The 22564-nt window shown below is 47.0% G+C and overlaps 2 protein-coding genes across 2 annotated transcripts; one reads left to right on the forward strand and one right to left on the reverse strand.

The window, feature by feature from the left end:
- Window positions 1-56: 56 nt before the first annotated feature.
- utp18 (UTP18 small subunit processome component) lies at window positions 57-14621 on the reverse strand. The gene is made up of 6 exons (XM_073026545.1): window positions 14350-14621; window positions 9697-9836; window positions 5387-5482; window positions 2115-2200; window positions 216-298; window positions 57-113 (listed from the first exon to the last, which is right to left on the reverse strand). Exons 1-6 carry the CDS (start codon window positions 14512-14514, stop codon window positions 57-59), a joined length of 627 nt encoding a protein of 208 aa, XP_072882646.1. The 5' UTR covers window positions 14515-14621.
- A 201-nt stretch (window positions 14622-14822) lies between these two features.
- LOC140714833 (nucleoside diphosphate kinase) lies at window positions 14823-22354 on the forward strand. The gene is made up of 5 exons (XM_073026478.1): window positions 14823-14919; window positions 15638-15770; window positions 18690-18791; window positions 19879-19991; window positions 22103-22354. Exons 2-5 carry the CDS (start codon window positions 15642-15644, stop codon window positions 22218-22220), a joined length of 462 nt encoding a protein of 153 aa, XP_072882579.1. The 5' UTR covers window positions 14823-14919; window positions 15638-15641; the 3' UTR covers window positions 22221-22354.
- The last annotated feature ends 210 nt before the right edge of the window (window positions 22355-22564 follow it).

The following is a 22564-nucleotide window of genomic DNA, read 5'->3' on the forward strand; positions in this document are numbered from 1 at the left end:
CAGGCCCAGAGCCCTGAAACACTCCTCTTAAGGAATGGTGGAGCCAACTTGACGAGTCAAATGACCGAAATCTGCTTTGATGTCTTACGGCCTAAACGCCGGTAGTTCAGAGGCTGTGAGGAGGTGAGAGAACTACGCTGACCTCTCAAATGCAAAAATCCCATCACTCCTCCTCAGACACAGACAGATCTGTTCCACAGGCCCATCAGTCTCACCTGTAATATATCCTTAGGAAGAACAGAGGAGGCAGATACAAAGTTGCCAGTTTTTCGTAGCAAGTCATCATCATCATCACTTTCTAAAGGATAAAAATGTATAATTCAGTGGGTATATCACAAAACATACAAGGCTATTCATTCAAACACCACTTTAAGATATCTTCACACCAATACTTCCATCAAACTTGGAATCATAGGGCACTTCAGCACAGACAGTCCCTTCAGCCCATCTAGTCACTGATCTGTTATTATGCCTGGTCCCACACCCCTCCCATCCACATACTTACACAAATCTCTCTCGAAACACTGAAATCGACTCTGCATCCACCACTTCCACTCGTTCCAGTCTCACCACCCTCTGAGTAAAGATGATCTCCCTCAGGTTCCCCTTAAATACTTTGCTCTTAACCATGACCTCCAGCTCTAGTCTCACCCACCTCAGTGGAAAGAGCTGGCTTGCATTTGCCCTAACTTTACCCCTTGTAATTTTGTATACCCTGTATCAAATCTCCCCTCATTCTCCTGTGCTCTAGGGAATAAAGCCCTAACCTATTCAATCTTTCCCTGTAACTCAGGTCCTCAAGTCCTGGCAACATCCTTGTAACGTTTCCCTGCTCCCTTTCAATCTTCCTGCTGGTAGGTGCACACAATACTCCAACTTAGGCCTCACCAATATTTTACATGTCAGCATAACATCACAACTCTGATTGTTCTGATTTATGAAGGCCAATACACCAAAAGCTTCACTAGCATTCAAAATCCAAGACAAAAAAACCTCCATTAGATTCCAACCTGTGATTCTCTCCCAGCAATTTGACCTTCTGGATCTAAAGCCAAAGAACGAACCACCAAACTCCAACCTGAAGCACGTTGGTGGCATGGTATCGTACTGGTTAGCACCAGTTCCAGCAACCTGGGTTCATTTCCTGCCACTGCCCTGAAGGAGTTTGTACATTCTCCCCGTGATCTGTATGGATTTCCTCCAGGTGCTCCGGTTTCCTCCCACTGTCCAAAGATCTACTTGTTGGTAGGTTAATTGATCATTGTGAATTGTCCCGTGATTAGGCTAGGATTAACCGGGGGGAACTACATGGCTCAAAGGGCCGGAAGGTTTCAAATCTTCTTCCAAGTCTCAGTTCTCTTGCAGACTGCATCAGATTTTCCTCCAGGATTTCCCTGTGTTTTGCTGCATTCATTTTACCCTCTCCCTTCACAAGCCTTCCAGGGCCTGCTGCAGTGAAGCATCCCCACAGCATGATGCAGCCACCACCATGCTTCACATAGTTGTTTCACATGTTATGTTTTTGATGATGAAAGCTCAATTTTGGTTTCATCAGACCATAGAACCTTCTTTCAGCTGACTTCAGAGTATCCCATAAGCCTTCTGGCAAATTCCAGCCCAGATTTCATGTCAGTTACCCCCCCCCCCCCCCCCCCCACCCGGGTCAACAGTGGCTTTCTCTTTGCCACTCTCCCATAAAGCTGTGACCGGTGAAGCAGCTGGACAACAGTTGTTGTATACACAGCCTCTCCCATCTCAGCCACTGAAGCTTGTAACTCCTCCAGAGTTGTTGAGCTGACCTCCCTCACTAGTCCCCTTCTTGCATGTTCACTCTGTTTTTGAGAACAGCCTAATCTAGGCAGATTTACCTCCGCACACTCGGATTGGGTACTAGCACGTGGTTCAATTTTGGTTGTATGTCTTACTGGATACAAACTTTTGAAGCTCCATAATTCTACTCCAGCACATAACTCACACAGCACTCACTCTGGAAACATTTCAGTTCAATTCGAGCCAGCAGCTCAGTGTGAGCTTCAGTAATATTGTAGATAAAGTTTTGTTGGTTTTCTTGGCTGCACAGAGATAGGAAAGAGACCAATCCGACAATAAATTACCTTCGGCTGAGTCTTCCTTGTCCTTTCTTTTGTTTTTAACCTTCCTCTCTGCCCAGGATGGTGTCCCACCCATTGCAGTCTGGAACCTACAAATAAAGCAGATTGAGTTATATCCAGTTTAAGGAGATTTTAAAGATTATCCTAATTTGTCAGCTGTACATCAAAACATACAGTGCACTGCATCAATGACCAACAGTCCGAGGATGTGCTGGGGGCAGCCCGTAAGTGTCACCATGCTTTCAGTGCCAACATTGCATGCCCACAACTCACTAACCCAAACCCGTACATCTTTGGAACATGGGAGGAAAGCCACGTGGTCACAGAGAGAACGTACAACTCCTTCCGGACAGCGGTTGAATTTTATCCAGGTCGTTGGCTGCACTGCTGTGCCACTCTGAGATTTCAAGAAGTGTGTGAATGTGACTCTGTTTTGGGGTGTACCCATCTACTTGGCAGCATACAGGACATCCAACCTCTCAGCACCTAAATACTGAAAAGCCCAGGCAGAGTGGACGTGCAGAGGATGTGTCCAGTTAGGGGAGTCTAGAACCAAAGAATACCACCTCAGATTAGAGGGACATCCATTTAGGACAGAGACAAGAATTTCTTTAGGGTGGTGAATCTGTGGAATTCATTGCCACAGACAGCTGTGGAGGCCAAGTCATTGCATGTATTTAAAGTGGAGGTTGATAGGTTCTTGATTAGTCAGGGCATCCAAGGTTATGGGGAGAAGGCAGGAGAATGGAGTTGAGAGGAAAATAAATCAGCCATGATGGAATAGTGAAAGACTTGATGGGCCAAATGGCCTAATTCTGCATAACGTCCTATGAAGAGCAAGGTCCTGGCCAGCAATCACCCCTCAACCAATTACATTGAAAGAAGTCTGATGTAGACTAGATGCCGTGTCTGCACCATGACAACAGCGACATCAAACTATTCAACTTCCTTCGCTACATCCCCGTAGAATTTGTCTTTTAAATCTTGACTGTGCTCAGATCAATGCTCTCGCCCCCTGGCATTTCAGCCTCATCCTGGGTGTTATCACAGGCTAACCCAATCCAGCGATTTCCGTTCCTGCTCACAGGCTCTCAGGAGAAGATGTGGAACAGGAATCTCTGCCAACTTCCTCCCAAGTGTACCACTTCTACTGTGCCCGGATGAGCCGGGTTTGCAGTCAGTTCCCTCCCCCGACCCCATCAAGAAAAAAAACAAAGTTTTGCAGATGTCTTTAATGAATAGTTGACAAACTGCTCTACAAGCAGTCAGAAATTAAATTTGGTCCTCAACTTGGGGCAATGACACTGAAATGCATTGGATACATTATTTACTGAGCCTCCCATCCTTCTTGCTGCCCCGGTAAAACAGCCAGCGTCATCAAATACCCAACACACCCCAGGCATTCTCTCTTCTCCCCTCTTCCATCAGGCAGAAGTTACAAATGCCTGAAAGCACATCCCACCAGGCTCAACAACAGCTTCCACCCCGCTGTAAACAAGACTACTCAATGGTGCCTAGTATAAGATAGGCCCTTACCTCACAATCTACCTGATAATGATTTTGCACCTTACTGTTTACCTGCACTGCACTTTCTCTGTAACTGGAACACTTCATTCTGCATCCTGATTCTAATGAAGGACTTTGGCCTGAAATGCAAGTGTGACAAGTGCTATACCTGCCCCTACATCTCCTCCCTCATCATCATTCAGGGCCCAAAAAGTCTTTCCAGGAGAGGCAACACTTCACGTGAAAGTCTGTCAGGGTCATCTACTGAACCTTGTGCTCCCAGTGCAGTCTCCTCTACGTTACTGAGACCCAACAAAATGGGGACCGTTTTATCAAGCAATAAAAAGCAGGTTGTCCCAGGGGCTACCCATTTCAGTTTAATTTCCTAATCCAATGTGTTGTCCACGGCCTTCTCCGTGGTCAGGATAAGGTCACTGTCAGGTTGGACAAGCAGCACCTCATACTCTGTGAACAGCATGAATGCCAATTCCTCTAACCTTTGGTAATTTCTTCTCCCTCACCCCCATCCTTCTCTCTTTCTCTATTCTCCATTCATGTTTCCCCCCTCAGCCATTCTCTTCTCCTCATCTGCCCATAATTTCCCTCTGGGTCCCCTCCTGCTTCCCTTTCTTCCATGGGTCACTTTCCCTACCTGTCAGATATCTTCTTCTTCAACCCTTTACCTCTTCCACCTTCTTACTCCTTCCCTCCTCCCCCATCTACCCACCTTCCCCCTCACCTGGTCTCACCCATCACCACCCAGCTCCTCACCTCATCCCCTCTCCCCCACCTACCCACCTTCCCCCTCACCTGGTCTCACCCATCACCACCCAGCTCCTCACCTCATCCCTCCTCCCCCCCACCCACCTTCCCCCTCACCTGGTCTCACCCATCACCACCCAGCTCCTCACCTCATCCCTCCTCCCCCCCACCCACCTTCCCCCTCACCTGGTCTCACCTATCACCACCCAGCTACTCACCTCATCCCTCCTCCCCTACCCACCCACCTTCTCCCTCACCTGGTCTCACCCATCACCACCCAGCTCCTCACCTCATCCCCTCTCCCCCACCCACCTTCCCCCTCACCTGGTCTCACCCATCACCACCCAGCTCCTCACCTCATCCCCTCTCCCCCACCCACACACCTTCCCCCTCACCTGGTCTCACCCATCACCACCCAGCTCCTCACCTCATCCCCTCTCCCCCACCCACCCTCTTTCCCCCTCACCTGGTCTCACCCATCACCACCCAGCTCCTCACCTCATCCCCTCTCCCCTACCCACCCACCTTCCCCCTCACCTGGTCTCACCCATCACCACCCAGCTCCTCACCTCATCCCCTCTCCCCCATCCACCCACCTTCCCCCTCACCTGGTCTCACCCATCACCACCCAGCTTCTCACCTCATCCCTCCTCCCCCCACCCACCCACCTTCCCCCTCACCTGGTCTCACCCATCACCACCCAGCTCCTCACCTCATCCCCTCTCCCCCACCCACCCACCTTCCCCCTCACCCGGTCTCACCTATCAGCACCCAGCTCGTATTCCTCCCCCTCCCCTCTACCTTTTTATTCTGGCTTCTGCCCCCTTCCTTTCCAGCTGATGAAGGGTCTCGGCCCGAAACGTTGATTGTTTATTCCCCTCCACGGATGCTGCCTGACCTGCTGAGATCCTCCAGCATTTTGTGTGTATTGCTCAAAAAGAATAGTGTTGGAAATGAAAGAACATAAGCAGAGAATCTGTGTCTGGAGAGGAAATTACTGTACATACTGCTCTTTTAATCTCTGCTGGAGCTTTCGCATGGTGAGGGTCTTCTCCGTGCTGCTTTTCACTAGATTTTTCCGGAACCGATGTGTCATTTCTACACTGTAAAGAAACAAAAATGTTATATGGAGTCAGACAGCACTGAAACACGTCCTTCGGTCCAACTTCGTCGTACCACCCGTTGCCTAGGGGACCATCAGGGAGGAGGTACAGGAGCCTGAAGACACACACGCAATGTTTTAGGAACAGTTTCTTCCCCTCTGCCGTCAGATTTCTGAATGGACATTAAAACCATAAACACTTCCTCGGTGTTTTTTCCCCCTCTTTTTGCACTACTTATTTAGTTTAATTTTCTTTTTTTATATGTAACCCTCTCTCCTTAGGCCTGTAATGGGTTAGCCATTACTGTGAATTCAACCTAACAGCAATATAACTCAATGATGCATGGGGAATAATGATGAGAAGACCTTTTCCAATAAATAAGCTTGCCTAGATCAAATATGATTCAGGTAAACACAACACATAAAAGTTTGAATATTCCTTTAAGGGATAGCAGCACTGTTACTTTATGAATTTTCTCTTCGGTATTCACCAATGAGAGGGAACTTGATGACGGTGAGGACAATATGAGTGAGGTTGATGTTCTGGAGCATGTTGATATTAAGGGAGAGAAGGTGTTGGAGTTGTTAAAATACATTAGGATGGATAAGTCCCCAGGGCCTGATGGAATATTCCCCAGGCTGCTCCACGAGGCAAGGGAAGAGATTGCTGAACCTCTGGTTAGGATCTTTATGTCCTCGTTGTCCACGGGAATGGTACCGGAGGATTGGAGGGAGGCGAATGTTGTCTCCTTGTTCAAAAAAGGTAGTAGGGATAGTCCAGGTAATTATAGACCAGTGAGCCTTACGTCTGTGGTGGGAAAGCTGTTGGAAAAGATTCTTAGAGATAGGATCTATGGGCATTTAGAGAATCGTGGTCTGATCAGGGACAGTCAGCATGGCTTTGTGAAGGGCAGATCGTGCCTAACAAGCCTGATAGAGTTCTTTGAGGAGGTGACCAGGCATATAGATGAGGGTAGTGCAGTGGATGTGATCTACATGGATTTTAGTAAGGCATTTGACAAGGTTCCACACGGTAGGCTTATTCAGAAAGTCAGAAGGCATGGGATCCAGGGAAGTTTGGCCAGGTGGATTCAGAATTGGCTTGCCTGCAGAAGGCAGAGGGTCGTGGTGGAGGGAGTACATTCAGATTGGAGGGTTGTGACTAGTGGTGTCCCACAAGGATCTGTTCTGGGACCTCTACTTTTTGTGATTTTTATTAACGACCTGGATGTAGGGGTAGAAGGGTGGGTTGGCAAGTTTGCAGACAAAACAAAGGTTGATGGTGTTGTAGATAGTGTAGAGGATTGATTGTAGAGTCGAAGATTGCAGAGAGACATTGATAGGATGCAGAAGTGGGCTGAGAAGTGGCAGTTGGAGTTCAACCCGGAGAAGTGTGAGGTGGTGCACTTTGGAAGGACAAACTCCAAGGCAGAGTACAAAGTAAATGGCAGGATACTTGGTAGTGTGGAGGATTAGAGGGATCTGGGGGTACATGTCCACAGATCCCTGAAAGTTACCTCACAAGTTGATAGGGTAGTTAAGAAAGCTTATGGGGTGTTAGCTTTCATAAGTCGAGGGATAGAGTTTAAGAGACGCGATGTAATGATGCAGCTCTATAAAACTCTAGTTAGGCCGCACTTGGAGTACTGTGTCCAGTTCTGGTCGCCTCACTATAGGAAGGATGTGGGAGCATTGGAAAGGGTACAGAGGAGATTTACCAGGATGCTGCCTGGTTTAGAAAGTATGGATTATGATCAGAGATTAAGGGAGCTAGGGCTTTACTCTTTGTAGAGGAGGAGGATGAGAGGAGACATGATAGAGGTGTACAAGATATTAAAAGGAATAGACAGAGTGGACAGCCAGCGCCTCTTCCCCAGGGCACCACTGCTCAGTACAAGAGGACATGGCTTTAAGGTAAGGGGAGTTCTCATTACCTCTAATATCATCACCCTCTTCAAGTCCAGTGGTTAGTTTATTAGCTTTAACTGGTAGTGCCACAAACAGTCCTGATGAAGGCTCTCAGGTTGAAACTGTTTACTCTTTTCCATAAATGCTGCCTGACCTGCATTTTGTGTGTGTTGCTAACCCAGCTGTGGTTTAATGTTTATCCAGCATTTCTGCAAGGCCAGCAAACCACATACTGCCCCTGCAAAATCCTTGTTTACACCAGAACAAGGAAAAGTTAAAGATGGAACAATCACTAAGTAATGGAGTGGACGGATGAAAGGATGTGATAGGATGCAGACTACAGGAAATGTACAGAGTTGGTGCTGTATGAAAGACAGTAAAGGCCAAAGAGGAACAAAATTTCTGGGAGGAGTGTAAACAGAACAAAACCAATGAAATCGGGGAGGAAAAGTAAAATCTGCATTTAAACAGAAAACGTTCAAGGTAAATTTATTATCAAAGTATTGTATGTACGTTCTACCTTAAGAGTTATTTTCTTGCAGGCACTTACAGGAATTTTAAAAATGCAACAGACTTTGCATAAAAAGAAATACAATGGAATATAATGAAGAAACTATATAAGCAAAGACTAACAAACAAGCAGTGTGCAAAAGATGACAAACTAAATAAAGTAATGCTGAGAACACGACTTGTTGAGTCCTTCAAAGTGAGTCTGTGGGTTGTGGAATCAGTTCAGTGTTGAGGTGAATGAAGTTATCCACGCTGGTTCACGAGCCTGATGGTTGAAGGGTAATAACTGTTCCTGACCTTGGTGGTGTGCGACTTAAGACTCCTGCCCAATGGTAGTAGTGAAAAGAGGGCATGGCCTGGATGGTCAAGCTGGAAACACACAGCAGCAGGATCTCCAGATGAAACATTAATCCCGTTTCTTCCTTCACATCTGCTGAATATTTACAGCAAGTTCTTTTTATTTCAGATTTACAGTGTCCACAGCTGACTGCTTTCCAAATAAAAATTAAATGCTAGTAGTCAGTTTCAACACACAGTTACAATGTGTTAAAGACATTCAGACAGGTCATAGATAGGAAGAACTAGCCTGGGCAAATTACAAGCAAATGGGACCAGCTCAGGTAGGCACCTTGGTTGATGAATTGAGCCAAAGGAAAAACTTCTGAAACATCCAAATTATACTGAAATTAATGGGACAATCGAAGGACAGCATTGACTTCAGTCAAAAATACGATGTGTTGTGCCGGCACCTGTGGATACCTGCGCACGTCAATAATAATAAACTCAACACTTACAGAGTTTTTGAAACTTTTTTGGAAGCCAAAGATTAGGAGGAGGAAAGAGGCAGGAGAAAGGAAGATGAATGTCACTCGTGGACACATTCTACAAAATGAGCACCAATCTACATTTGGTTGCCTAATATGGAGGAAGAGTGGCAGGGCGGAGACACATCTCTACCATACGAAGTGTAAGGCACTCCTTCCCTCCACTAGCCTGCAGGTCACCCCTGGGCAAGATGTAGCACCTGCTTGGCAACCCCCCCCCACTGATCAGGGTCACGTGAAGCCATGGGAGCAGGTGATGGAAGGTTATACGAGCAGCTGGTGCCCATCTCGAGTCCTGGTTATGTGACCACTGATGCCAGGCAGACAATCTCTGAAGAGTATTGATAATGACCTGACATTGCCCAGAAGAAGGCAATGGCAAACCACTTCTGTAGAAATATTTGCCTAGAACAATCATGGTCACTGAAAGACCATGATCATTAGACATGGCACCAATGTTCCCTCTAAGGTGTGCGCGCCTGAGGAACTTAAACTGTGCACAAAAGATTGTCACCCTCTACCTCATAAGTATATTTCACGATTGTACACAATCACATTTCTTTTTGCGGTTTCTGGTGTGTTGACAGTGTGGAGTTTGTGACAATTTATCTGCAGATTTTAAAACTGGCTTATTTATACGATTTTTATTTAAGAAACGATGTTGTCGTCACTGGGCAAAACGTTGCACAGCACAGAGTTTTTACACACTGGTCATTACAAACTAGAGGGAACTTTGCACGGCACATAATGACGACTATGGAGGAGGCCACATCACGGACATAGAAACCAGAATGGGTACAAGGCAATCATTTTTCCACGTGGAAGGGTGGGAAAAATCACACAGTGCATAGGATGGGGCTGTGTGAAGTGGAAGGTGGGTGAATGAATGCCAGGACAGGGATAGGGGTGCGCGGAGGGACATATCTGGAGATGGCATCAGCTTTCCCGGATGTCACCCACACAGCCCACTTACTCATCGTCTGCTCCGTCCTCCTCATCCACCCATGCTGCTCTCTTGCGTGGAGGGAAATCGGACCTGGCTTCATTTTCCACTTCCGAGTCACTGGAGGATTCATCCAGCAAGGTTTGGTCCCGATCCTTCCTTTGTGTTGGCTGAGAGGGAGAGGGAGGCAGAGCAAAGAAACAGGACTTTTAGCTAACCAGGATTCCCATCGAGGCTAGCAATCTTTCCATAAATATTTCCTACCGATCTCAAGAACCTTTTAAATGTTGTCAGTGTACCTGCCTCAACCACTTCCTCTGGCAGCTCATCACATATAGGGAGCAGTGTACTTGTGTGGGAGTTGCCGCCTAGGTTTGCATTAAATCTCTGCCCTCAAACATCAAGCCTCTAGTTCTCAATTCCCCAAGCCTGAGAAAAGGACTGTGCACATTGACCCTACCCCTACCCCACATCATTTTAAAAACACCGATCAGTCTCCAAAGCTCGGAGGGATAGGATAAAGTCCCAACCTCTCTGCAGAGGGGAAAGGGAGGTGGAGGGGTAAATAGAGTGAGGGGAGAGGGGTAAGTTAAGCAAAACCCACGCTGCCCAAGAAACACCAACACCATTCAGCACCTTTGAGCAGCAGCCAATCCACGTTTGGGACTGATCGACATGAACAAATTAAAGTAAGGCAGGGGCAGGGGCAGCACCCATCATTGGAGTGGACAGAGTTCAAGTGGAGATTCTGAGGCTTTAGCTCTTTATAGGTCTCACTAAGGGGAGGGAAAAAAAATGTATTTGGAGTTCCCCCCTCCCCCCAGAGTTTATATTCTCCCTTCTTTATATCTGCTCAGCTAGGAGAGGAGAGGGTAGTGGAAGACTCATCTTGTGGGATGTGGGAAAACAGAACGAGCTCCAGTGTCCCTGACAACTACAACTGCAAAAAGGGCACCCAGCTGCAGCTTCTAACAATCTGTGTTAAGGAGCTGGGAGTTGGAACTGGATGAACTCTGGATCAGTCAGGAAGCTGAGGAGTTGATAGATAGGAGTTATACCCAAGGTGCAGGACGCAGGAAACGGGGTGACAGTCAGTAAGGGGAAAGGGGTTAAGGAGCCAGTGCAGAGTACCCCTGTGGACATCCCCCTCAACAACAGGTACATCACTTTGGATACTGTTGGGGGATGACCTAACAGAGGAGAGTCACAGTGTCTCTGGCACTGAGTCTGCCTCTTTAACTCAGAAGGGAAGGGGGGAGAAGAGGCATGCTGTGGTGATAGGGGGTTCATTAGTAAAGGGAACAGAAGGGAGGTTCTGTGGACAAGAACGAGATTCCCAGATGGTATTTTACGTCCGGGTACCAGGGTCCAGAATATCTCAGATTGAGCCCTCAGCATTCTTAAGTGGGAGGATGAACAGCCAGAAGTCATGGTCCATGTCGGTACCAATGACATGGGTGGAAAGTGTGACCAGGTCCTGCAAAGGGAGTTCAGGGAGTTGGGTGCATAGGGCCTCCAGAGTTGTGATCCCAGGATTGCTATCTATGCCATGTGATAGTCAGGCCGGAACTAGGAAGATTATATAGTTCAACATGGGGCTAAGGAGTTGGTGTAGAAGGGAGGGCATAAGATTTTTGGATCTTTCGGCTCTCTTCCAGCGAAGGTGGGACCTGTACAGATGAGACGGTTTGCACCTGAATTGGAGGGAGACTGATATCCTAGCGGGGCCGTTTGCTAGTGCTGCACAGTGGGGTTTAAACAAGAATTGCAGGGGGATGGCAACCAGAGTGCCAGAACAGCTGGTGGAGAGGTTGTGGAGACAGATCTTGGTAGGACCTCAAAGCAAAATCAGAAATCTAAAGGTTGAGCATGGTGTGATCAGTGATCATGAGCTGAGCTGCATATATTTCAATGCAAGAAGTATCCTAGGAAAGGTGGAAGAGGTCAGGGCATGGATCAATGCTTGGAATTATGATATTGTAGCCATTAGTGAGACTAGGTTGCAGGAGGGGCAGGACTGGCAGCTCAATATTCCGGGGTTCCATTGCTTTCGAAGTGGTAGAGCAGGAACGATTAAAGGAAAAGGGGTCACGTTACTAGTCGGAAAATGTCACAGCAGTGCTCAATCAAGACAGACTGGAGAACTGTCAGTGAGGCATAATGGGTGGAACTGAGAAATAAGAAAGGTACGACCTCATTAATGGGGCCACTGAACAGTCCGCAGGAATTACAGGAACAAATTTGTAGCTATATCGCAGAAACACAAGGTTGTTATAACAGGTGATTTTAACTTTCCACATAATGGTTGGGAATCCCATACTGGGAAAGAGTTTGTCAAATGTGTTCAGGAAAGTTTCCTTCATCAGTACATACAGTGTGTGATACTGGATCTGCTATTCGGGAATGAGACAGGGCAAGTGACAGAATTTTGTGTGGGGGGAACACTTTGCATCCAGTGACTATATTGCCACTAGTTTCAAAGATTGGTCTGGTATGCGGGTTGTGATTCTAAATTGGAAAAAGGCCAATTTTGAAAGTATCAGAAATGACAAGTGTGGATTGGGACAGGCTGTTTTCTGGCAAAGGTGTACTTGGCAAGAGGGAAGCCTTCAAAAGTGAAATTTTGAGAGTACAAACTTGTATGTGCCTGTCAGGATAAAAGGTAAAGATAACAAGTGTAGGGAACTTTGGGCTTCAAAAGATATTGAGGCCCTGGTTAAGAGGGAAAAAAAAGGAGATGCACAGCAGGAGTAGGCAGGTAGGAACAAATGGGGTGCTTGTGGAGTACAAGAAATACAAGAGACACATAAGGAAGAAAGCAGAGGGATAGAAAAAGGCATGGTGAAGGAGAATCCTAAGGGATTCCACAGACACATTAAGATCAAAAGGATTGCAAGAGTCAGAATTGGTCCTCTGGAAGATCAGGATGGTAATTCATGTGTGAAGCCAAAAGACATGGGGCAGGTCCTAAATATTTTTTTGCATCTGTACTTACTCAGAAGATGGACACAGAGTCTACAGAAGTGAGGCAAAGCAGTAGCGAGGCCGTGGACCCTGTACAGATTACAGAGGAGGTAGTGTTTGCTGTCTTGAGGCAAATTAGGGTGGATAAATCCCCAGTATTGTTGCAGAGGTATTTAAAACATTTTAGCAACAGGAGAGATACCAGAGGATTGGAGGATATCCAATGTTGTTCTAAACACAAAGTACACTGCAGATGCTGGGGTCAAAGCAACACGTACAACACGCTGGAGGAACCCAGCAGGTCAGGCAGCATCCGTGGAAACGAGCAGTTAACGTTTCGGGCAGAGACCCTTCATCAGGACTGAAGAGGGAGGGGCAGGGGCCCTATAAAGAAGGTGGGGGGAGAGTGGAAGGTACCAAGCGACAAACCAGTAAGGGGAAAGATCAAGGGGTGGGGGAGGGGAAGCAGGGAGGGGATAGGCAGGAAAGGTGAAGAAGGAATGTAAGGGGAAAGCACTATGGGTAGTAGAAAAAGGCAGAATCATGAGAGAGGTGACCTGCTGAGTTCCTTCAGCGTGTTGTACGTGTTCCAATGTTGTTCTGCTGTTTAAAAAAGGCTCTCAACAGAAACCAGGAAATTATAGGCTGGTGAGTCTGACATCATTTGTGGGAAAGTAGTTGGAAGCTGTTCTGAGGAACCAGATATATAAGTATTTGGATGGACGTGGTCTGGTCAACAGACAGACAGACATTATTGATCCCGAGGGAAATTGGGTTTCATTACAGTCCACCAACCAAGAATAGTGTAGAAATATAGCAATACAAGAATAGTCAGCCTGGCTTCATGTTTGGTAGGTCATGTCTAACCAATCTTAAGGAGTCACCAGGAAAGTGGACGAAAACAATGTAGTGGCTGTCGCCTACATGGACTTTAGCAAAGCATTTGACAAGGTCCCACAAGGGAGGCTGGTCAAGAAGGTTCAGTGGCTCGACATTCAGGATGAGGTAGTAAATTGGATTAGACTTTGGCTTTGTGGGACAAGCCAGAGAGTGGTAGTAGTGGGTTGCCTCTCTGACTGCAGGCTTGTGACTAGTGGAGTACCGCAGGGATCGGTGCTGGGATTTGGCATCTATATCAATGATCTGGATGATAATGTGATTTAACTGGATCAACAAATTTGCGAATGACACCAAGTTCGGGGGTGTAGTGGACAGTGAGGAAGGCTATCGTGGCTTGCAGAGGGATCTGCATCAGCAGGAAAAATGGGATGGAAATGGCAGATGCCGACAAGTGCGAGGTGTTACGCTGTGGTAGGACCAACCAGAGTGGGTCTTGCACACTGAGGAGTGTGGTAGGACAAAGGGATCCGGGAATCCAGTGAAACTGGCGTCAGGTATGTAGATAAAGAAAGCTGTCGGTACGTTGGCCTTGCATTGAGTCCAGGAGATGGGATGTTATGTTGGAGCAAATCTGCAGATGCTGGAAATTCAAACAACAACACACAAAATGCTGGTAGAACACGTGCATTTTGTGTGTGATGTTATGTTGGAGTTGTCTAAGACACTGGCGAGTCTAATTTGGAGTATTGTCCGCAGCTTTGATCGCTAACTAGAGGAAAGATGTTTCTGTGCTCTACTTCCCAAAGACTATTTATTGCCTGATCCGGTGGCCACCCCACCAGCACCAACCCCTGCCGAGTACCCGGACCCAGGGCTCACCTGCAGCCTCTCCAGCAGCGCCTCCTCGCCGCCGAACAGCAGTTCCTCCAGTCGCCGCTCCTCGTCCGGCTGCTCCCCCATCACCTGCAGCCGCTTCAGGTTCTTCTGCCGCTCCGCCTCCTCCACCTGCCGCTCCGCACGGCGCTTCTTGGGCCTGGCGGACATCCTACGGCTGGCAGCCAAAGCGACGCTCAGGAAACTCCGCGGTTCTGGGGCCGATGCTGGGCCGCAGGCGAGCGCATGAAGCCGGCGTGTCCTTCCGGGTCAGAGGGCGCTCGGGAAGCACCCACCGGGAGCGCTGGGGGGTGGCGGAACAGATCCGTTCCGTAAAATAAATCCGAGAGAAGTTCACTGTTCAGATATATGGGGAATCTGTTATAAACCCTCATAAATTATGAAGAAAAATATGATTATAGATCGACTTGTCTCGTTAACTATGGTTCTTTCTCTTCACTTCTTTCCCCTACCCCCAGCCGTCGCCGTGGCAGCGCCAGTTTCCGGTCAGCTGCTATTTAAGCCGGTGCGGGCGGCGCCGCGCTCTCAGCCGGTTCGAAGCCGCGGCGGATTCAGGTAAAGGCGGCGGCTTCTTCTCATCTATTCCTCCTCCCTCCCTCCTCCTCTTTCTCCTCCTCCCTCCCCTGCCCTGTCCTCCCCATCCCCACCCGGTGATTTCTCCTCGGCCCTACCGGCCCCGCCGCAGTCCGCACCCGGAGACAAAGGGTCAGCAGCATCGGCGTTGGCCGACCTGCCGGCTGCTTGCATCATCTCAGTTCTTTCAGATTTCCAGCATCTTGCCGAGCGTGATTCAGCGACGAGCTCTTGTTGCTGCGGGTGTTGGAAAATTGTCAGAGATGAGGTTCGAGTAGACCTTGACCCAACACCCTGTTCTACACCCGCCTGGGTGGTAGAAACAATTTCACAAGGAGGACATACCCTGAACTCCGGTGCCCCGAGCTGTAATAGTATCACAGTGACCGCCTCGTTTCTGTAGCACCCATCACCTGATCTAGGAAATACAGAGTTCAGGCTGGGCATAGAGCACTCTTGGTTTCAGTTGTTAATCCATCCCGGGCTCTGGTCACGACCAGGACCGCTGTGATCTGGCTGGGGAGGAGCCTACAGGTGAGATGCCCCCTGTCCCTAGCGGGATTTCTCCCCAACCGTGATGGCTGTGAATTAAGTATTTTTTTAATGGAAATGAATTCCCAGTGGCCCTGGTGGGATTCTGGTTAGAATGCTGTGTTGTAGTGAAGAAATGGCCTTCTCATGTACATGTTTAATTTTCTAGAAACATGGCTGCCAACCTGGAACGCACCTTCATTGCTGTGAAGCCAGATGGCGTCCAGCGAGGAATTGTTGGAGATATCATCAAACGCTTTGAACAGAAGGGGTTTAAACTGGTTGCCATGAAGTTTCTCCAGGTGTGTGATTCTGAGCAATTGCCTTGGCTGTTACTTTGTCAGGAAGCACGACCTTGAATATCACCCTGCCTTGTACAATCTGAAACGGCTCTCGGAGTTGGTTCTGCCATTTGTCCCTCTCAACCCTATTCTGCTGTCGTCATCCCATAACCTTTGATGCTGTTACTAATCCAGAACCCGTTGACCTCTGATTTAAATATGCACAATGACTTGGCCTCCACAGCCCTCTATTCTGACACTGCCCCTAGACTCCCCCTTTATAGGAACATCCTCTCCACACCCTCTCTATATTCAATAGGCTTCAATGAAATTCTCTCTTCCCCCCCCCCATTCTAAACTCTGCCAACCCCTGTAGAACACCACTGTCACCAAATAAAAGTCCCACTCTTTGTTTCCTGTCAGTCTGCCAATCTTCTAGATTAGGTGTCACGTAATGCACCAGGATTGATTAGAGAGCTTAAGTAAAAGAACCCTTGGGGGACAGTGATCATAACATGACTGAAATCTGATGAGAAGCGAAAGTCAGATGTATCAGTTTTACCGTGGCGTAGAGGAGATTAAAGGGACATGAGAGAGGGGTTTCCCAGGATTGATTGGAAAAGAACACTGGCAGGGATGGTAACAACAGCAGCAATGGTTGGAATTTGTGGAAGCAATTCAGAAGGCACAGGATATACACATCAAAAAGAGGAAGAAGGATTCTAAAGGAAAGATGACACAGCCATTGCTAACGAGAAATGAAAGCCAACATAAAAGCAAGAGAGCAAAGATTAGTGGGAAGTTGGAGAATTGGGAAGCTTTTAAAAACCAACGGAATGTAACTAAAGTCATTAAGAAGGTAAAGATGGAATACAAAAGTAAGCTAGCCAGTAATATTAGAGCTTACCAAAAGTTTCTTCAGATCCATAGTGTAAAAGAGGCGAGAGTGGATATTGGACCACTGGAAAATGATGTAGTAATGTGGGCAACAAAACAGCAGGTGAACTGAATAAATACTTTGCATCAGTCTTCGCTGTCCAGGAGTCTCTTAAAAGACCCTATCATATCCGCCTCCACCACCGCCGCTGGCAGCCCATTCCACGCACTCACCACTCTGTGTTTTTTTTAAAAACTGGCTCCTGACATCTCCTCTGTACCTACTTCCAAGCACCTTAACCCTGTGCCCTCTCGTGCTAGCCATTTCAGCCCTGGGGGAAAAGCCTCTGACTATCCACACAATCAATTCTGCTTATCATCTTGTACACCTCTATCAGGTCACCTCTCATCCTCTGTTGCTCCTAGGAGAAAAAGCCGAGTTCCACTCAACCTATTTTCATAAGGCATGCTCCCCAATCCAGGCAACATCCTTGTAAATCTCCTCTGCACCCTTTCTATGATTTCCACATCCTTCCTGTAGTGAGGTGACCAGAACTGAGCACAGCACTCCGTGGGATCTGACCAGGGTCCTTCTTATACAGCTGTAACATTACCTCTCAGCTCTTAAACTCAATCCCGTGAATAATGAAGGCCAATGCACCGTATGCTTTCTTAACCACAGAGTCAACCTATGCAGCAGCTTTGAGTGTCCTATGGACTCGGACCCCAAGATCCCTCTGATCCTCCACACTGCCATCTATCCTCACCTCTTTTATTCTTCTGGGGGAGGCGCGTAAAAGGTTTTGTATCTACTTTTATATTATTGGTTAGCTTAACTTCGTATTTCATCTTTTCTCTCCTTTTTGGCTTTTTTTTGTTGTTGCCTACTGTTGGTTTTTAAAAGCTTCTCAATCCTCTAACTTCCTGCTAATTTTTGCTATGTTGTATGTCATCTCTTTTTTGATTTTGCTGTCTTTAACTTCCCTTGCCTGCCACAGTTGCATCAACCTGCCTTTAGAAAACTGCTTCATCTATTCTGCACCTTCTGAAGTACTCCCAGAAACTCCAGTCATTGCCATCATCATCCCTGTTAGTGTTCCCTTCCAATCTACTTTGGCCAGTTCCTCACACATGCCTCTGTAATAACCTTTGCTCCACTGTAATGTTTGATTTTAGCTTCACTTTCTCAAACTGCAGGGTGAATTTGATCATATGAGCACTATCTCTTAAGGGTTTCTTTACTGTTTAAACTCCTAATTATTTCTAGTTCTCTACACAACACGCAATTCAGAATAGCTGATCCCCTAGTGGGCTCACTCCAAAAGCTGTCTCATAGATGATCTATAAATTCTCGCTTGATATCCAGCACCATCCTGATTTTTTTTCCCAATCTACCTGTGTATTGAAATCTCCCATGGCTATTGTAACATGCCTTTGGTATCTCGCGTTGTAAATTGTAGCTGACATCCTGCCTACTGTTTGGAGGTTTGTATACAACTCCTGAATTGATCTGTTAACAATATGCAAGACCAGCTTTTCACTGTATTGTATATATTTATTTAGCAGCGCAGCGTAGAGTTGGTCCTTTGAACTGTACCGCACCAGCAACCTCTCGGTTATCCCGAGCCTAATCACGGGAGAATTAACAATGACCAATTAACCTACCCAGAATTTTTTTGGACTGTGGGAGGCAACCGGAGCACCTGGGGGGGGGGGGGAGACCCGCACATTCCACAGGGAGGACATACAGAGACAGCGCTAGAATTGAACCCCCTAGCTGTCATAGTGTCGCGCTACTGTGGCACCATGTGACAATAAACCAATTCCAATACCCAGACTGCTTGATCATTCCTCCTGTTAAATTGCACCAGATCAGAGGAATGCTGTGCGGGAATAGTGCAGGATGACAGCAAGAATGTTTCTGTTTGCAGATGTTAACCCATTTTTCACTCCCAAGGCAGGGATAGCATGGGTCAAAAGCACAGTGAAGCTCCCTCTGCATTGTTTTTGTCATTCTGACTAATTTTTGAACATGATTGTCCATTGCTTTCTCTCTCACTCTAGGCATCTCCTTCCCTACTTGAAAAACACTACGAGGAGCTTTCAGATAAACCGTTTTACCGCAAGCTGGTCAAGTACATGAGCTCTGGACCTGTTGTTGCCATGGTGAGTCAGAGCTGCCTAAAGTTGTGATCTTTGGGGGCCGACGAAATGTGGTGTTGCCTCCTGTCCGTGTGGTGAGGGGTGTTTGGTGTATTGAAGCATCAAGAGACAGCAGATGCCGGAATCTGGTGCAACAGACAATCTGCTGGGGGGAGAATTGCCAACATTTTAGATCGGGAGAGATGAGTCAGACAGGGGTCTGAGGTGGGGTAGACTGAGGCGAGGATTCAGATGACCTGGGGGTTAGTAGGTAACAAGAGCCTCAGCTATGCCCATCTTGGCTGCGTGGAAAAGTCTGTTTGAAACTTTTTCCAGTCACGGTGATGCCTGCATTCATGCACTTCTCCAATTTTATCTTTAGTCTTGCACCCAGCTCTCAGATTCCTCTGGGCTATCTCTGACCCTTCTCTCCCTTTACTAGATCCATCCACTGTTTACTATAAATCCACTCACTGCCACAGCTACTAACCTGCCTATCATTTTGTACCCTCCTCGGTCCATCCCTCTGACTCCAGTCTCTCCTATTACCACCTCTCCCTCTTTGGTCCTTGGACCAAAACCCTTACAATTCCTTTCTTCCCACAGTTTACACTTTATTCTGTTCTGTTAGTGTTCACCTTGTTCTGCCTCAATGCACTGTAATGATCTGATCTGTATGAACAGCATGTAAGAGAAGCTTCACTGACATGTGACAGTAGCAAACCGATTCCCATTCCATTCCTGTCACAAAGAATAGTCTTTGAGTAGGCATAGGTGATTGGAGGAAACTATAGGAGGTTCCAAGGGGTAGGGAGGTGTTTTTTTTAAAGAGTGGTGGGTGCGTGGAATGCCCTGCCAGGAGTGGAGGTAGAGGCTGATACCTTAGAGGGTCTTGGACGGATTTGTGGATGAATGACAAATGGAGGAAGGGTGAGGTTGTTTAAAGGGTTGGCACACCGTTGGGCTGAAGGGCCTTCACTGTTCCCGGTTTTTGATATTCTGCCAGTCTGCTGCCCTGTGGAAAGGTGTGTGAGTGTGACCTGTCCCTCGGTGAATGGGGGGTTGTGCGGTTGGTCAGGATTCTCTCACCTCCTCTGTCCCTGTGCTGCAGGTGTGGGAAGGTCTGAATGTGGTGAAGACTGCCAGGGTGATGCTGGGTGAAACCAACCCTGCCGACTCCAAGCCTGGCACCATCCGTGGAGACTTCTGTATCCAGATTGGCAGGTGGGTTTTGACAGTCTGGAAATGAGGGAAGTCAGTGGTGAACATCGGCTGTTCCGGTGATTCTGGCAGTGTCCTTTACGTCTTTTTATCACTGGTGTTGGGGAAACCCACTGAAAAGGCTGTCTCCTTGTCCTCCTAAAGGCAAGTTCTTGATACTTGAGAATAAACACAAGAGATTCTGCAGTCTCTGGAAATCATGCCATACCAAAGGAACAGTCGATGTTTTGTGCCACGCCCGTTCATCGGGATTGAAAATGAAGGGGGGGAGTACAAGCTGGGAGGTGACTTGTGTTAAAGGTAAAGGGCTGAAGTGGAAGGATTAGCTGAGAGTGGTGGACCATAGGGGAAGGGGGTTCAGAGGGAGGTGGGGAAAGAAGGGTTGAAGGTAATGGGATTGGAAGAAGGGGGCCATTCCAATTGCCCTTCTCTTGTTCTAGCTTCTGTCCCCTCCCTTTCCAATCCTGAAGAGGTGTTTCAACCCAACTGTATTCATTTCCATAGATGCTGCCTGCCTGACCTGAGTTCCTCCAGCATTTTGTGTTGAGGCTGAACGTTGCCACTCTTGCTTCACTGACACACCCCAGGAACTGCCTAATTCATACCTGTGCTGTGTTTTAGAGATGCAACAGGGTAACAGGCCCTTGGACCCAATGAGCCCATGCTGCCCAATTACACCTATCTGAGTAACCTAACATTTGCAGTTTGTCTTGACATATTGGGTGTTTGCTCAGTTGGTGTCATCTTTCATTGACTTTACTATGGTTATTCAAAGAAAGATTTATTGAGTATGCAGGCTAGAAAATGAATCTCAGTTGTACATGACGTGTATTTCAATAATAAATTTACTTTGAGGTTTGAGCTTCGACCTTCGGAATGTGGGAGAAAAGCAGAGCACCAGGAGGAAATGCGCATACAAACTTCTTACAGGCATCAGTGGGAATTGAACCTGGGTTACTGGCTCTGTAAAGAGTTACGCTACTGTGCTGTGTTTTTTTTAACTTGAACAGAGATTTTGGACAAACACTTGCAGGTTTGCCTACAACTGGAAACAATGAATTGTGCAACTGGGTGACACAAAATTAGGATGGGCAGGATCAATACAGTTAGCAGATGAAATTTAATGTAAGATGTAAAATACTACATACAGGGATTGGAACTATTAGACATAAATATACAGTGAGGGGTCTTGAGTCAGAAAGTGCACTGTGGAAGGATTTGGGCGTCCTATTAGACTCATCACTGTCAACATGCACTGGTAGAATGCTGGGCATAATGCACAGTGGAGTTCACGTCTAGAGATGTTCTTCAGCCGTATAATGCATTTAGTGGAGTTCACGTCTAGAGATGTTCTTCAGCCGTATAATGCACTTAGTGGAGTTCATGTCTAGAGATGTTCTTGAGCCATATAATGCACTTAGTGGAGTTCACGTCTAGAGATGTTCTTCAGCCGTAGAATGCACTTAGTGGAGTTCACGTCTAGAGATGTTCTTGAGCCGTAGAATGCACTTAGTGGAGTTCACGTCTAGAGATGTTCTTGAGCCGTAGAATGCACTTAGTGGAGTTCACGTCTAGAGATGTTCTTGAGCCGTAGAATGCACTTAGTGGAGTTCACGTCTAGAGATGTTCTACAGCCGTATAATGCACTTAGTGGAGTTCATGTCTAGAGATGATCTTCAGCCGTATAATGCACTTAGTGGAGTTCACGTCTAGAGATGTTCTTCAGCCGTATAATGCACTTAGTGGAGTTCATGTCTAGAGATGATCTTGAGCCGTATAATGCACTTGATGCCACATCTTGAACACTACAATTTTGGTCTCCATATTTTGTGAAGGCACTGGAGAGAGTTTGGAGAAGGGTGAGAACACCCAAGAAGATGTGGAATGAGAGAGGCCTTCATAATCAATGGTGGATTCCAGGTGCTAGTCTGCAATTTCCTTTCAACATCAGCAAGCATTTCTTTACACAGCAAGTTGTGTAGTTGAAACTTCCAAAAACTTGATAATTATTTCAACACACCATGACTAGGAATTTGGCAAGTGTTGTTGGGCTGAATGGTCTGTTCATTGAAACTTTTTGATGTTCTAACAGTAATGTGCTCTGTTCTCTACAGAAACATCATCCATGGGAGTGACTCTGTTCCAAGTGCACAGAAGGAGATCTGTTTGTGGTTCAAACCAGAGGAGTTAGTGGACTACAAGAACTGTGCCCATGATTGGATCTATGAGTGAATCATTCCAGGAGTACACAATCCCACCTTATCTGCATCATTCCAAATGGCTTAGACATTTTTTATTGATTTTATGTATCATGTTGACCCTGAATGCTAGGGTAGATAAATTCTCCAATAAACATGTTTAAAAGAGCTATGTTTGTGATTGTAGGTGCCTTGGTGGGCAAAATCATCGAACATTTGAGACAGGGCTGTGATAATGAAACAGCCACCAACCTACTCCCTCCTTCCAGAAGAGATTCTGCAGCTGCTGGAAATCCACAGCAACACAAAGCTGGAGGAACTCAGCAGGTCAGGCAGCATCTATGGAGGGGAATTGACAGTCCTGATGAAGGATCTCAA

This window comes from Hemitrygon akajei, chromosome 22 (assembly GCF_048418815.1).
Source record: "Hemitrygon akajei chromosome 22, sHemAka1.3, whole genome shotgun sequence".
Taxonomy (NCBI): Eukaryota; Metazoa; Chordata; class Chondrichthyes; order Myliobatiformes; family Dasyatidae; genus Hemitrygon; species Hemitrygon akajei.

Excerpts from the sequence above, each read along its gene's own strand:
- utp18 (XM_073026545.1), bottom strand. The coding sequence starts at position 14,514 with ATGTCCGCCAGGCCCAAGAAGCGCCGTGCGGAGCGGCAGGTGGAGGAG. Across the intron at positions 9,837-14,349 it reads CGCTGCTGGAGAGGCTGCAG|CCAACACAAAGGAAGGATCG; the intron begins GTGAGCCCTGGG and ends TCTCCCTCTCAG. Across the intron at positions 2,201-5,386 it reads CAGCAGAGATTAAAAGAGCA|GTTCCAGACTGCAATGGGTG; the intron begins GTATGTACAGTA and ends CTTTATTTGTAG.
- LOC140714833 (XM_073026478.1), top strand. The coding sequence starts at position 15,642 with ATGGCTGCCAACCTGGAACGCACCTTCATTGCTGTGAAGCCAGATGGC. Across the intron at positions 18,792-19,878 it reads CTGGACCTGTTGTTGCCATG|GTGTGGGAAGGTCTGAATGT; the intron begins GTGAGTCAGAGC and ends CCTGTGCTGCAG. Across the intron at positions 19,992-22,102 it reads TTCTGTATCCAGATTGGCAG|AAACATCATCCATGGGAGTG; the intron begins GTGGGTTTTGAC and ends TGTTCTCTACAG.